The following is a 14027-nucleotide window of genomic DNA, read 5'->3' on the forward strand; positions in this document are numbered from 1 at the left end:
TATGTCTAGGTGCTAGTGCCTGGCCAGAAAGGGACATGGTTGTTTGACCGTGTCGGTGGTGTTCAGACTAAATATCAGGAAAAGAACAGTACGCGAAAACATATGCAGGTTCCGTGTAAAAGAACAATGTGGCACAAAGGCAAGTGTGTCTATATAGTAATGTATGCAAAGAAAAAATGAGGCCTACAACGTGTATAGTTAGGCTAACATAGATAAAACTACAATGGGCCATGCAGAAAACACATGACGGGCTATGGGAGACTTTGGGCTACCAGAAAAAGAGAGGCCTATAGGTTGGACACTTGCAGGGTCAGACTGGAACAAAAACTAGGCCCCAAAATAAAAGCGGCTCCCATTAGTGAATTAGATAGCTAAAGAAGTGGCCCATGTTTCCAAATTAGGCTAGTTTTGAACTTGTAAAGACATGCTGTATAAATGTTTTGCAAGGTATGGAAAACTGCTGGATTTGAGCTTGCTGTAGGCAATGTTTATTTTAATATCCGGGAAATCAACACTAAAACCAGCCCGCCAGACCACAAAACAGGCCCACAAAAACGGCCCATACAGTGACTTGTCAGACCAGCCCATCGGGCACTGCCTGATCGCCCTACAGGCCAGTCCTACCCTCGACACTTGGGGCATTATTTAGAGTTTGACAGCCAGGTTACTCTGTCAGTATCCCTCATAGTGACATCTAGTTTCTCTATTCCATTATTATGGTGTTCTCCCTACCGAAGTCTTTTTGTCAGTTGTAGTTTTTGCCTCTTTGTTTTTGCAAATTTATATCGAATTTTCAAACTCCAACTTAAATGACTGGATAGTGTTACATTATGATTATTACTGAAGTCCTGAATTGTAAACAAGATCATTACTGAGTTCCCTTAAATGAGTTGGTGGCATCATAGTGATGCGGTCAAAGGCTGTTCGCTACAGCGATCAGAAACGAATCTGCAAAATGGCACTTAGATATGTGCTTTGGATAATATCTTTCTTTACTCTGCCAGCCAGAGATGGTATCTGACTCTTCACTAAAGTACGTTGCAAAAACTGTTGTTGTTTAAATGTATTAGTGACCTGGGATGAAAAACAGGACCTTTAGGCGGTATTACTCTTTCCCAGAGATTGACCATGCGATAACCAGTTGTATGTAATTTTGTCAGGGATCGATTAGGAGTCCAATAGTGGAAATTTTTTGTTTTCGTGATGGAGCAATTAAAAAAAAATCAACTTCTTATTTGCCATTTAAGTGATGCACCCGAGGATGCAAATTTGATGGAGTAAGTGAATTAATTACCATGTTCTGCAGCTCTACTATATAATTTCATGAAAAGTGCTTCACAGGTTTACGTGAGGCATTGTTTTGGTGACTTACTATTTTCTTAGTGGCTTAGTAGAATCACTGTCACCCTTTCTGAAGCACACTGAATACTTCGAAAAGTTTATTGTTATAACAACTAATAGCCTACTTGGCTTTGTGTACCGTAGATGGTTCTTTTACATCCACTCATGTCTTTGTTTTGTTTATTTGCAGAATGTGATGGAGCTTCTAGAGGAAGATCTGACCTGTCCTATCTGTTGCAGCTTATTCGAAGACCCACGTGTGTTGCCATGCACTCATAACTTTTGCAAAAAGTGTTTGGACGAACTCATTGATGGGGGTGGTAGAAACATAATGTGGAGACCATTGCCTTTTAAGTGCCCCACCTGTCGTAAGGAAACCAATGTGGCAGGGGCCAATAGCTTGCAGGTCAATTATTCACTTATGGGAATTGTGGAGAAATACAACAAAATTAAAACCAACCCTAAGATGCCTGTGTGCAAGCTACATAGCGGTCAACCTCTCAATATTTTCTGCTCAACTGATCTGAGGCTCATTTGTGGATATTGCGCTACCAGAGGCGACCACTCGGAACATGCATTCTGCTCTATCGAGGATGCATACTCTCAAGAAAAGTGCGCTTTTGAGACTCTCTTCCATGGTGTTGAGACTTGGAGCTGTGGGGATATTCTTTCTCGACTTGACACCTTGGAAACGAGCAAGAAAAAAGAACTGCAGCTGCTTGCAAAGGACGCAGATCGGGTCAAAGTTTACTTCGAAAAGCATCAGCAAATCCTTGATCAGAAGAAAAATGAGCTCCTCTCGGATTTTGAGACCATGAAGCTTGCTGTGATGCAAGCTTATGACCCCCAGATCAATAAACTGAATCTCATTCTGCATGAGCAGAAAAGAGCCTTTAAAATTGCAGAGGACTTCAAGGATGTGTCCGATCCAATTGTGTTTTTGCAGCAGATGCAGGAGTTCAGGGAGAAAGTTAGACTGATCAAGGAAACCACTTTGCCATCCAGTACACCTACATTGATCAGTCTTTCGATCAGGAATATTGACACCACCCAGTGGGATCAAGTGAAGCTGATGGATGTGGACAAACTTTCCTTGCCCCAGCAATCAGAAACACCGAACTGGAGGAATCGTTTAACCTTTGCACGCACATTTGTGACTCTCATCTGCTCGTTTCTGCTTGCCATGATGTTTGCAGGAGTATCTGCACTGAGTAATCTTGATACTTTGAAAAGCCAGATGGCATCGGTATTCTCAGCTGATATGGTGGATACAGGGGAAATATCAAAATACATGGTGATCTTCTGGGAGCAGACTAGAGCTGGACTGGACCTTCTGAAAGAAAAGTGCCAAGACTACACACTGATGCTTCTGGAGCACGTGGCAGAGTTTGTGTGTAGATATAAACTATTATAGAATGTGTTGCAAACTCATCCCAAGTGAGAGATTCTTATTATTGTTCTAATTGAAGTTAATAAATATTTTAGGAATGGGTTGGATTAATAATATGGAATAAGCTAGGGCATGAATCATCATTTTAGATGAAGTTTGAGTCTGAATCATGATTTACCCGCCGTTAGCGAATGTCTTATTGACAATTCGAGTGTTCCTTTTACAATATATTAGGGAATAGGCTCAGATATACCTGTAAGTCTAGGTTCTACAGAAAGAATTTTGTTAGAAAGAAGCTCTGTGTGATTGTAATGACTACAATATTGACACCTTGGAAATGAGCGCGACAAAAGAAGTGCAGATGCTTGCAAAAGATGCAGTATTGCTGGCATATCCTTTCTAGTTTATAAAAGGTAACTAGTTAGAGTGTACTATATTTAAATAAGATATTGGCTTGACTTCATTGCTGCTTCCACAACTTAACACCAAAGAAAATGTCTGGGTGCTGTGGATCGTTTTTCTAAATGAACAAAACAGCATAATCAAAATAAATGTGAAAATGTTAATGCATAAAATATTGCAATAAACAAACACCCAACATAAATCAAAGTAGCTGCATGACAGAATTCTGAAAACAGAACAAGTTCATTATATGCACTTTCAATTCATGGTAATACTATCCAAATGTACCCATTTATTTGATTGATATGGATAGATGGCCCCAAATGATTAGCTTGTTTTGCAGGAGGTTGGTTTCAGTACTTGGAGCATAGAGCTGGACCCTTTTTCTGGTGACTTGTCTGCGTTTTCCCCATCGAAAATACCAAGCTGACTTTACAAATTAAATGTAAAGATAAATCAACTTTACAGTTTATACAAAGTGAGCCAAAGCTTCTGTGAGTTTCCAAGATGTAGTTCCACTGACTATGCTGATTTCTGGATTTTGAGGTTTCGTTATTATCTTTTGTTGTAATCTGAGATAAGCATGGCATACGGTGTTGTAGTATAACAGTTTAACTAGAAATCCTTCTTTTTTGTCTGTAGGAGGGCGCCTCGAATAAGAGCTTAGGAACCAAATGGCTCCCATAGTCTGCTGGTGTAGGAGTTATTCCTAATGACCCAGGCCACTCAAATTGGAAATGCTTCTAATTGGTATTCTCCCCCTCCCCCTACCCAATTTAAATGCTATACAAAATATTTAACTTGCTTTGTTAAGTGGTACTCGCGGTACTATAAATCCTATTACTTCTGAAATAGACAGGCTTGTTGTTTTCTGGACATCCTGGCAGTGAAATCTATGTATCATTCTGAACTGAAAGTGTGTGATAGTTCAGATCTTGCTCTTTGAAGACCTGCTCACAAATATCACATTTTGACATACCTTAGCTAATATGTTGGCTCTTTCATCCCTTACATCTTTTGGTGGATCAAAGTGCCAAACAGCTGCTTCTGTATCATTTATCAGAACGGAAGTTCAGCAATTAAGTGTTGTGCTGTTAAATTTGTGGTTTTACTTTACAAAAGTTGCAATATTACTTCAGCCTCAATAAAAAGAGAAGTCCAGTTGCACATGCGTCTGTTTATAACTTTGTTTACTGTTAATCAATTTGTTATGTTTCATAACTGTACTTTTGATTGTGGAGCTTTGTCTGGCATAGAGGCTCACCAAAAGGAGAACGTTATGCCATTGAGCAGGTGGTCCATGATTATATGACATTAAATATGCCTGCAGTGCCTAAGTCCCATTCATGCAGTTCGTGCATTTCCTTATCCTCGATTTTTCCACATCTACCTTGTTAGAGTTGTTCATTGACCTGCAAGACTATCTTCTAGTGTGGAAGTTGTCAGGTAAAGTAACCTTTCTTTTTATGTCTGGTTAAATGCCACATGTGTCTTTCATGCCAAATCTTTTGGTGATATGAGGGGATTATGTGAAATTAAAGGGTTTTTGATGGAAACAGTAAGAGTAAAATACATAACGAATAAGACCTAAGGAATGTGATTTAGCTGCTACCTCGTGTTAATGAATTGTGCGCTTTTTGCTTGATGCTTCTAAAAACTGTGTCTTGAAATAATCCATTTTGGAATTGGACATTTGCTGCGATAGTTGTATGTGTGTCACTGCATTGCCTCAATTAGACACTAACTGCAAAGTTAATCAACAGGTGTTATTACCTTAGGTCCTGTTAAACTGTTTTTTTTTATAAGAAACCTTTCACATCAGTAGTAAAATGTAAACATTACCGAGCCAATTATCATAAAAAAAATAAAAAGTGCACAAACACGTTGTGAGCGCTCTTATTTTGTTTACTATTTATTGAATGTTCTGATTACACAGCCAAAGGTTGATTCCAAAAATACAAGAAAATATAATACAAAGAAAGAATTAAAAGCATAAAGCAAATCACTGCATAACAGTAAATGCAGTTAAAGTTAAACACATTACACACTCATTCATACATTTCTAAAATCTGATTAAAGAATTTGAAAATTCTATAATGATTAGTTATCAACTGTAGATCCTTTATAAACCGTAGGATGCCATGTGCACTATTTATACAGTTTCCTATGAACATATGTCTCTCGAAAAATAGGAACATGAGTTTTCATTTGTGTGGAGATACAAACAACATGTGAGAGGCCTTGTTTTGTGTGATGACACTCAATGCAATTTGGATCATATTCTTTTGGGCACTACCATTTTGCAAGATCACAATTTATTCGAAGACCTGTGGTGTGAAGGTTTAGAAACAATTGCTGCATCTGATGCTTTACAAAGTGAGTCATATAAAATTGCATTTGACCCTGCTTTGGAAAGTTTACTACTAAAGTTTACTACGTAGTGAACACCAGAAATGGGTATAAAATGAATGTTATTCTATGTAAAATGTAAGTCATTTGCAGACAAACATAACGTTTATAGGAAGTCTGCCTTTTCTGCATGGTCATCAGATTTTTCGCCTTTGGTGGGACTCCATGTTTTTGCTGGCTTAAGAATTCTGCACACTTTAACCCTGCTAACCACTAGTAAAGTGCCTGTGCTTTCCCTTCAAACATAGTGGGATTGTCATGCTCCTAATTGTTATGTTTAACTTGCCTATAAATCCCTAGTAATGTACCCTGTGGCCTGGAAGTTAAATATCACTAGTGGATTACAGTACCTATTGTGCCATCCGCTATTGTGGTAGCACAACATGGCTTTGGGCCTACCACTGTAGCTTGACAACCATGCACTGCAAACTGTCAAAATAAACCCTTTTTGACAGGTAAGACCTCTCCTCCCTTTAAAATATTAGTAAGTCACTCCAGTGTAAGTCTTGTAAACCACAAGCTAGGGTGCATGGTATTTAAAAGCAAGACATGTAGAAAGTTAATGTTACCATGTGTGTACAGTGACAAGACCCTAAATGCTACTTTCATGGTGGCAGGCCTAGCTATCCTATGTAGAAAACCCGAGTACAGAATAAAATACTAATACTGTATCTCGGGGGGAGGAGCCTAGCGCGCAACCAAGATGGCCGCGTAGGCACAGGGCTCCCGAGGGCCTCCGCAACCTCTCACGTCTATCCTGAATATATCCTGATTCTATCGACGGGCTTCAACAGGCGAACATAAGCGGAAGTGATACCCGTTGTCCAAACTTAAATCGGACTTCAGGAACCAGGATAGCATCGACTTCAAGTTGGCGGCCTACTCCTGGCCTTGCCCCGGACTCGAGTTGGCCTGGTGCCCGGGCAGAAAGTGAACAACAACGGGATGCAGGACCCGGGCTGGTGCATACCCCGCACTTTCACTTTCGGTTTCGGGTCTCCTCGCTGAAACTGGCTGAGGGACCCTGGCTTGTCAGCGACACGTCGATAGTGGGAAGATTGGGAATCCTGACTGGATTTCGTGATCGCCGAGGCTCATTAGATCGGATGTCCGGGGATTACTAATCGTGTTGGTGGACGACAACCTTGGTGGCCCTCAGACAATGGCGGCTAGATAGAACGGAGATAAACAAAAATCCAAGACGACTAGGCGGGGAGGTTATACCCAAGCTAATAACATGGACCGCTATGCTCAGTCAAAAGGATCCCCTAGTGGACTGCATAAGTCACCGGAGAGATCCAAGGATGGCCCGGGATTGTCCACAGAATTAACATTGCAGAACGTCATGGGTGCCATCGACGAGATGAAAGCTGCGGTTGGTCAGCAATTCGACACCTTGGCCCATAAATTGGACACGGTTTTGATCGACGTTAATCTAGTCAGAGCGGACCTTTCAAAAACGAATGAAAAGGTCAAATCCTTGGATCTGAAAACATCGAGCCTGACAACGGACGTGTCCGACCTTCAAACCGAGGTCCGTAATCAGCAGACATCCAGTGATTTATTTGTCCGTCGGCTGGAGGACTTTGAAAGTAGGGCTTGGCGGAATAATGTGCGCATAATAGGGGTGCCGGAGAAATCGGAGGTTCCTGCGGCCGACCTCTTCGTGGAAGACCTCGTGATCAACCATCTTGCACCCAAAGGGTTGAGTAAATTTTTTGCGGTCGAGCGGGCCCATAGAGTTCCAGGTGGTAAGCCGAAAACGGGCGCTCCCCCACGGCCTATCATTGCCAGAATTTTCAATTTTAGGGACAGGGACGCTATCCTGCAGGCCTCGAGGGTGAGTGGGCCGACGAAGTTTGAGAACACTAATATAAGCTTCTACCCGGACTTCACACAATCGGTCCAAAAGCAGAGACAGGGGTTCATGGGTGTTAAACGGCGACTGAGAGACATGGAGCTGAAATATGCGATGCTCTTTCCGGCCAGGTTGCGTGTTGAGTTTGAGGATCGGTCACATTTCTTCGATCGGCCGGAGGTGGTTGGAGATTGGCTTGATACTTTGCCCCAGCGACGAAGTCGAGAGGAACAGACTGAGGAGAACGGAGAGGGCTTGGCGGGGCAGGAGTAGACTATTGGTTCCCGGTGACTGAACATTGCGATGACACTTCAATACTTTGGTTCGATGTTTCTATTCAGTGCCTTATTCTTAAATGCCCGGGGGTTGTGGGGTGCTTAGTGAGGCTCTTTCCTCCTCGGGGGTTTCTTTTTGTAGATTAGTTACTGCTAGGGCGACAGGCACACTGCAAGTTGGGGGGCTATATGGGCTCACGCAGGGGTGCAGGGAGGGGGGAGTTGTAACGGGAATGTTGGTGGGGGGGTTGGGGAATGTTTGAATGTTTCACAAGGCAACGTAACGCTATACGACTGGTGGTTGGGGTCGTGTTCTTTGGGGGGAGGGGGTTGTGCACGAGGTTGGGATGGGGGTAGGGGATTGAAAGTACTCTCATGGAATGTGAATGGATTGGGGGACAGGATTAAACGTGGGGTAGTGCTGCAGTTTTTGAAACGACTTTCGCCAGACATTGTCTTGTGCAGGAAACGCATCTAATTGGGAATTCTTGCCATGCTATGAATAGGCGGGGATATCATCTCGCTGTTCACTCCGGTTTCACTTCTGGCTCGAGGGGGGTGGGCATCTTGGTTAGAGCCTCTCTCCCGCTGGAGGTGGACGATATAATTCATGATGACAGAGGGCGGTATGCTGCACTCGTAGGACGATGGGAGGGCAGAACTGTCTTGCTAGTTTCTGTTTATGTCCCACCAGGATTGCAGACTGTAACATTTGCTGATTTGGGGCGAATGGTCTTGGGACTCCCGGGGGGGGGGGGTTCTGGTGATGGGCGGCAATTTTAATTCTGTTGTATCCGGTAGAGCGGATCGTCACCCTCCCAGGGATCTCCCTGGGGCACAGACCTGGCTGAGTGGGTTTATAGATACCCTCGGACTGATAGACTGCTGGAGATTAATGCACCCGGGACAGGCGCAATACACTTTCCACTCAGGGGCTCATGGAAGTCTATCGAGACTTGATTATGTCCTTATGCCGGCGGCCCAAGCTGTGATGGTTAGGGAAGTAAGACATCTGGCCTGGGGTATTTCTGACCACTCCCCACTACTGTTGCACATGGGGGTCACCCCCGGGGCTGAGGGGAGGGTAGCACCGATTAACCCTTGGTACCTGCGTAATCCTAAAATCCGGGCGGAACTGGTCAAGTCTCTCGAACACTATTTCAATGAAAATGTGGGGTCAGTATCATCTGCTGTCTCGTTGTGGGAAGCCTTCAAAACAGTGATCCGTGGGCAAGCCCTTTCTTTAATTTCCCACACCAAGAAAAGCAAGATTGAGGAGGTGGTTCGCCTTGAAAATGGAATAGTCGAGTTGGAGGGGGACCTGGAGCTGGGTGTTACGAATGATAAGTTGCACGTTCTCAGTCTCAAGCAGCTTGACTATAGAGCGTTGGTCACCGATGGCGCCAAAGTGATGAGTAGAGAGCAACAAGGGCGCTTATACGATGTGGGGGATAAGGCTGGAAAGTTGAATGCATGGTTGGACAAGAAAGAGAGAGCGAGTCGAGTGGTACCGGTCATTGAGAGAGCGGATGGCGTGCGTGTGACTGACCCTGTGGAAATTGTTGAATGTTTCGCGGATTATTTCCGCGAAGTATATTCTCCAGTCTCGGATCGCCCTGAGGATGACTCTCATCTACTGCTGAGAGATATTGCGTTGCCGTCTTTGTCGGAGGAGGATAGGATACTGATGGATGCGACGTTGTCGCCTGATGAGATTGCTTTGGCCATTCGCTCGGTCGCTTCCGGCAAGGCCATGGGTCCTAATGGCCTTCCCATCGAATTATATAAACTGCGCCCGGACAAGATGGCGCCTCATCTACGCGAAATGTTTCTTGAAGCACGAGAAGTGGGCTCCCTCCCCTATGATCAGCGTCTTGCCACAATAGTCGTGATTCACAAGGAGGGGAAGTCGCGGGATCGATGTATCTCTTATAGACCCATCTCACTGTTAAACGCTGAGCCCAAAATTCTGGCTAAGGTTTTAGCTAATCGTCTGGTTAGGGTCGTTGGCAACTTGATCCATCCGGATCAGTCTGGTTTCATACCTCACGTAACACGGCTCTGAACCTGAGGCGTCTTCATGGAGTGCTCGCCAGAGCGGCGTACATACGTGAGCCGGCCATATTGGCGTCTCTGGATGCAACAATGGCGTTTGATACTCTAGAATGGCCGTATCTTTGGGCGGCGCTCGCGAAATTTGGTTTTGGCCCCGGGTTTATCGGTTGGGTAAAGTTGTTGTATGATGAACCATTGGCTCAGGTGGTAGTGAATGGCAGAGTGTCGACACCCTTTGTGTTGGGAAGAGGCACGCGGCAGGGTTGTCCGTTGTCGCCCCTCCTCTTCGCACTTGCTTTGGAACCTCTGGCTGCCTGGCTACGATGGGAGCCCTCATTGCGGGGCATCAGGTGGACGCCTGAATTTGAGGACCGCATCTCTCTTTATGCGGATGACATTCTCCTGTACCTCACATCTCCCCGGCAGTCTTTACTTGTATTAGTTGATGTTCTAAACTCATTTGGTCGTAACTCCGGCTTGGTCATTAACTGGACTAAGTCATGCGTCTACGTTCTTTCAGGTGATGCTCCTCTCCTTCCGCGTGGCTGCCCTATCCAGATTTCGCAGTCGGGGTTTAAATACTTGTGAGTCTTCATAACATTAGACCCTGTGGCCCGTTATGAGTGGAACTTACTCCCCCCACTTCAACGACTAAAGGCCGACGTTTCGGGTTGGCGACGGCTTCCGCTTTCGCCGCTCGGACGTGCGGCGTTGTTTAAAATGATGTCGCTACCACGATTCCTGTATGCACTACAAAACACGCTTGACGTTCTACCGGCCCGCTATTTCCGTGAGGTGGAAAGTTTGCAGAGGCAATTGTTCTGGGACGGGCAATCGCGAATCGCTCTCACAAAATTGACACTCGCTTGGTATGATAGGGGTATTGCACTCCCCGATATCAAGCGATATTATTGGGCGTCCCAATTGGCGGCGGTGAATCACGGGATGTACGGACTGGCCCTGAACCCGGCGTTTGAGATGGATAAAATATTATTGCCTGGTGTTGATTACAATAGGGCACTTTATTCGAAGTCTCCCGGTGTGCAGTTGACAGGACCAACAAAGATAGCAGTACGTGTGTGGCATGCTGCGAATGCTGCGATGGGATGGAAGGACCGCCTGACTCGAGCGACTCCGCTGTATGCTTCAGAAAGGCTGGGCTGTTTGTGGAAAACAAAAGGATTTGAGAAATGGGATATGATTGGCATATGTAAGGTGAGTGATTTTTGCGTGAAAGGGAAGTTTAAAACGTTTGAAATGCTGAAAGTGGAATATAAGCTGAATGATAGGGAGTACTTCCGGTATGCTCAGGTCCGCCATGTGTTGTGTTCGGTTTTCCCTGATGTTACTGCTATCCCGGAATATTCCCCACTGGAGGACAGGGTGCTAGATGGTTACGTGCCTGACAGCACAATCTCCTTGATTTATAAAAAGCTTATAAACGTACGGGCGGACCTGTTGGCCCACCTGAGGGAGGTCTGGGTAGCTGACGGTTTGGAATTAGATGATGAGGACTGGGTATCGGCAGTAGCCTCCCCGAGGGAGGTGGCAATTCCGGCCCGCCTTCGGCTTGTACAATTGAAGATACTCCATAGAGTGTATGTCACTGGACCCCGCCTGATGCGCATGGGTTTTTCCGTGGATGGACTGTGTAAGCGTGGCTGTGGTTTGCTGGGTACTTTCCTTCACGTCATATGGGAATGTCCTGAGGTGGCTCGCTTTTGGAATCGGGTGCATGCGGTAATGGAAGAGGTCACACATGTCGCTCTGTTACCAGAAGCTAGAAGGTGTGCTGAACGTGTGGGAGCCAAATGATTATGATGTGGCACAGACGCAGTGGGTGACTTTGGGGAATATGGTGGCTAAACGCGACATCGCACAGTTATGGGGTTCCCAGAGGTCACCCACGGTCTCGGTATGGAAGGAGAATATGGACTGGTGCATGTTTAGAGAAAAGACGGTGTATGTGGCGAGAGGCAAGCCTAGGAAATGGACTAAGGTGTGGGGTCCGTGGAATTCCTATCGCGGAGACATCTGCGCCCCTCCTCTGGCAATAGTATTGGATGTTCCTTTGTCCCCCTAGCTGAACATTCCTAATTTGCTATGTTATGAGTATGATACCGTTTGAATTTTTCTCTGCTCCCGGCCCCCCCTCCCTCCTCTGTCACAGACCATTCATGATTATTATATAAAGTGGAATTTCCTACCCCGGGGAGCACGTACTGATACTTACAATTCATATTGCCTTGTTTGTGTGAAATGTTTATAAGTTTTAAATTGAAAGATGAAACCGTCTTAATACTGTTATTCGAATACAATCGCGGCCTTCACTCAGAGTGCGGATGGACTAACGGGATCTTTTGATTGACATGTCTGTATAACGGTGAACTAACACTTCTCGTACTAATTAGCAGCCGACCCAAGTGGGTGTAGGCCCATGTCTGTAACTCTTTGAAGTCAAATAAAGGTTTCTTTAAAAAAAAAAAAAAATACTGTTTCTCTTTATCTCAGGAATACAGCCAGCTATAAAACAAATAATTAAAGTACTATTTTAATTGTTATTAAAAATCCAATTCAATGATGTAGTATTTCTTGTAGTAAATATTAATGAAAAGTAACTTTCAGAAAGTTACTTTTTCCCTGTTTGAAGTTCCTGGAGGCTAGTTCGCATGGGCTCTCCAGCAATATCCCAGCCAGTGATTACCCTTGCATAAGTGTGAAAGAGGTGTAAAATGCCCCCTAGGAGCAAACAATAGACTGAGCTGAATGGGCAGAGCTGACTCCTCTGAACTCCACCGAACATACAGGTTGGGGCTGTGAGCATCCTTCCTGACACTACAGTGTGTAATCTTGCTTGACAGGTCTGTTGAGCCACATGTTACACTTGGGGCACATTTGAAAGGGAGATAACAAAATGCCGAGACAATTCTTAATCAATATTTTATGACAAAATAACCACTATTCAGTTGCTGAATGATTTAGCTTTTGTATTACCAGACTTCTCTCGCTGGGTTTGTTGTGGGTACAGAACCTGCCCCAATCTGGATTTTAGTGTTCTATGTGGGAGGCGAATAAGATTACTTTTACGCACACCCCACACACCCCACTCAACCAACACCATCATCCAACACACCACACCCCACACACCATCATCCAACACCACCACCGGGTAAGGGATTTGAGGGAGGGTACATCAGGGAAGAGGTCTGGGCTAACTGAACATTAATCTGTTCCTCTTTGGCATGTGACAGTATATTTCGATTATTTGTGGCTGTTCAGTGAGAATCTTCCTTGATGCAAACTAGTTAGCGGCACCGGTGATTATTTTTTTTTATTCAGTAACAACTATAAACAAATGCAAGTAATAATATATCCAGTTACTAAATCCTCGTTTTATAAATGTTTCCCTAGAAAAGTTATTCACTCATTTTTGGATCCTCATTTGAAGAACTCGCCAATCTCACCTCTTTCTCTTAGGAGAGCCCCCCTGTACTTGCAGGAAAGACCACAGTGCCAAAGAAATCCTAAAGATGCAAACAGTCGCTCCTTACCAGCTGGTATACGAAATCAGCTGGACTGAGAACTTCTTTAGAAGCATGATAACAGGGAAACTACTCTGTATCCAAAATCTGGTTCTTTGGATGTGTAACTACAACAACACAACTCTAAAGGCAGAACACCAAGAGCGACTTCCGCACCCAATCACTTGCCAGGAACAACTGAAACAACAAATATGTTTGGGTTTGGTTGTTTTATAAACGCTTTAAAATTACTAGCCTTTTCAAGATGGCCACAAGGATTTAAACAGGTTTTTTGAGAATTGCATTTTCCTGCTCGAGAGATCAAAAGAAGAAACACTTGTGTGGTGTGAAGCAAACAATCAACCTTGCGCACCTCTACAACAATTTAGTTTCCAGTAATTTGTACTTGCACACAAACGTGTCCCCTTTTCACATGTTTTAAAGCACTCCATAAATTGTCACTGTGAACACGACTGCTTGCGCGGTATGACAGTCCTTTGCACTCCTGGATAGGAATTCTCCCACTGAGACTCCGCAGCCTTGCATCAACTCTTGGAAGGTTCATTAACTTGCACGAGACAGCTTGTCCAACTCTCATACTCCGTAGTTAACCATTTAATTTTGGAAGCCCTCGTCCTCCATCCACCCTCCACCCAGCCCCCACTCAAGAGTCAATGCATCAATAAAACTCCAGGCGCAAATAGAGATTTACAATGCTTCCTTTGGAGACATTTCTCCTAGCAACTCTTAACCACCCCAAGCAGATCAAATAGACT

At 44.4% G+C, this 14027-nt stretch overlaps 2 protein-coding genes across 3 annotated transcripts in view; one reads left to right on the forward strand and one right to left on the reverse strand.

Annotated features, from left to right (window-relative positions):
• Positions 1–5015, forward strand: part of TRIM13 (tripartite motif containing 13) — a 114585-nt gene extending 109570 nt beyond the window's left edge. For both annotated transcript variants that reach the window (XM_085621924.1, XM_085621925.1), the window contains one exon: positions 1532–5015. In XM_085621924.1, coding sequence (XP_085478050.1) covers positions 1532–2755 — 1224 coding nt within the window. In that variant the 3' untranslated portion in view covers positions 2756–5015. The remainder of the gene's footprint in view (positions 1–1531) is intronic.
• The window catches only part of SPRYD7 (SPRY domain containing 7), an 875965-nt gene that overhangs the window by 610708 nt on the left and 251230 nt on the right, over positions 1–14027 (reverse strand). The gene's annotated exons all lie outside the window — the stretch shown is intronic.

Source organism: Triturus cristatus, chromosome 8, assembly GCF_964204655.1.
Source record: "Triturus cristatus chromosome 8, aTriCri1.1, whole genome shotgun sequence".
Lineage (NCBI taxonomy): Eukaryota > Metazoa > Chordata > Amphibia > Caudata > Salamandridae > Triturus > Triturus cristatus.